The sequence below is a fragment of the Drosophila albomicans genome, chromosome 3 (assembly GCF_009650485.2).
Source record: "Drosophila albomicans strain 15112-1751.03 chromosome 3, ASM965048v2, whole genome shotgun sequence".
Taxonomy (NCBI): domain Eukaryota; kingdom Metazoa; phylum Arthropoda; class Insecta; order Diptera; family Drosophilidae; genus Drosophila; species Drosophila albomicans.
In genome coordinates, this window is record NC_047629.2 from 1,701,178 (window position 1) to 1,703,612 (window position 2,435).

General features: G+C 41.0%; 1 protein-coding gene across 1 annotated transcript; it reads right to left on the bottom strand.

Moving 5' to 3' along the window:
* Positions 1-991: 991 nt before the first annotated feature.
* LOC117570900 (neurogenic protein mastermind) lies at positions 992-2,206 on the bottom strand. The gene is made up of 3 exons (XM_034252805.2): positions 1,297-2,206; positions 1,190-1,239; positions 992-1,129 (listed from the first exon to the last, which is right to left on the bottom strand). The coding sequence occupies exons 1-3, from the start codon at positions 2,088-2,090 to the stop codon at positions 1,104-1,106; spliced, it is 870 nt and encodes a 289-aa protein (XP_034108696.1). The 5' UTR covers positions 2,091-2,206; the 3' UTR covers positions 992-1,103.
* Between the last annotated feature and the right edge of the window lie 229 nt (positions 2,207-2,435).

The following is a 2,435-nucleotide window of genomic DNA, read 5'->3' on the forward strand; positions in this document are numbered from 1 at the left end:
TGAAACAACTGCAATTTGTTGCACAGACATCAAAGCACTTCGCCCACGAAATGCGGCTAGAGCAAACGAGGTTGAATAAACAACTTAAAGATTTATAGATTTCAAAAAAAGAGTGTCACATAAAATATTCACACCTTCGTTGCCAGAATCTAACGACAAGCAAAGCAAAGTGACTTACTTATTGGTCTCAGTGCCAGCTCCAGTTCCTGGTCGTAGTCACAAGGAAAGGGTATGGAAAGAGTAAGCATGAATCACTTTATTAGGATCCCTATTTTTAGAGTGTGGTCACTTGGGCAGCAAGCTGATGCCATTGGCTCGATAAAGTCATTGTTTATATTCCATCCAAAGAGTTGGATTGCATTTTGGCTATAAGTTGGCAGCATTTTTTATGCGTTCATCATGCGGTCAGCATAAATTTTTCATCATGACTTCGCCGTTCGCTATTTGCCTCTTGGTTGGGGGGAAGAGAGAAACTGCTTTTGCTTGCTTGGCTCATTTTTTAGCCAAATGTCTTGATATCGGTCTCGGGCTAGTTGCAACATGTTGCCAATTTTGATGTCTGAATGCCATAAATCAAAGCGTTTAAAGCCAAATCCGCATCCAAGAGAAAACCCCACGCCAAATGCATTTGTGCCTGACAGCGAAAACTGAAAACTTTTACTTCCCCCTCCCCTTTCCTTTCTCGAAAGTTTTCAACGACATGGAGTTGTTGCTGTCGCTGTGGTATTTGCGGCTGTGGTCGACAATAGAATTATACAAAGCTTTTAGAGATACAGTATAGCACACAAAGAAGACCCATCAGGCAAGAGAAATGTTGGTGATTGCTAAAAGAAAAAGCGCTTCAGATTAAGGATATAATTAAATGCAACTAGTTTTAAATTGTGGGAAATTAAATATTGAAGAATAAAATAATATGGAATATTGAAAGTACTTATTTATTTTTTAAATGGACGAAAATATGAATCACAATAGTAAAAATAATATTTAATCATAAATTTGAATTTAGTTTTGGAAGTTTTATTCATTTTTTTTGTTTACAAGTAATTCTGACGATTCAATGAAAAAAGAGCGAAACAACAAATCCTAGATTTCTGGAACTCAATTTAACGCCAATGAGGGACCTTTTTTCCTGCAAAGAAATTATCAGAATAGGTTGTAATCAATCAATTTATATCATATTCATTCATACCATCATTGCCATTCCTTGAAAGCCTCATAGAGTCGTGCATCGATGGGGAGCTATGAACATATATAACTATAACTACTCTTTCATCTGTGACTATAAGAATCACTTACTTTAAACCGTTGCGAGCCTCCCTGTAGCTGCTGGAGTTAGTGGCGTAATCGTACTGTGATTTCATGCGGTGTTGTTGCGGTTGTTGCTGCTGTTGCTGGGGTACACTACTCTGCATGTTCGGATAGTTTTGAGTATAGTTCCACATATTGCCGGGCATCATTTGGGATCCATTGGCAGCATTGCCGTAACTCATCCAATTAGCGGTGCCCGCACTTGAACCGCCTGTTAATCTACCGCCATGTTGCTGTTGCTGCTGCATTTGTGGAATTTGTGGCATTGGGGACATCGGCGACATTTGGTTATTTGTGCCCATTTGAGCCATGGACGATAGTGGCTGCAGATCGGGCACAACAACATTCATACCGGCCCCATCGATGCCGCCCATCACAGGCATCATTGTGGTGCTGGTCAATGGAGTTACCGCTCCAGGTGGTATCTGCGACATGGTTGGCATTGAGAGTGGCGACATTGTCATATGGCTGCCCTGGTGACCACCACCCTGTGCCATCGATGGCATCATGCCCATCTGTTGTGGCTGCATAATGGGTTGCCCCGGCATCGGATAAGACATAGCAGTCATTGAAGACATTGGCATCTGACTCATCTGCGGCATGCTCCCAATCGGCATCTGCATCTGGTTCAAATTCATACCAGGAGCAGTTGGCATGCTCATCATTGGCATGGAAGACGGACGTTGGGTTTGGCCAAATGTCTGAGCCATGCCACCCATTTTATTAGTGCCATCATCGGAATAATCGGATTCATAAGGCATCTGATAATAATTCATATTCATATTTTAGATCGAAAATTTAGTAAAACACTTGATTTTGGAATTTTCGAAAATTTTTGGGTTTTTTTACGATTTTTTTTTATTATTTCGATCTGAACATGAGCACAAACTAACTAACTGAGAAGTTTCCCTTGCTCAATACATTTCTAGTACGAGTGTAAGGCCAGAGCCTGCCCTGGTAAAGAATAATGTTAGTTCTGGCAGTTAACACAATTATCGTAGATAGCCAACACTCAAATTAACTGTGGAAGCGCCTTGTGTCGTTATTTGTGTGTTCTCTCATGGGTATAACGTGATCCTAGCCAGAGTCAGAGTCATACAGGTTCCAGTTAGGAAGGTCCTTTCGCA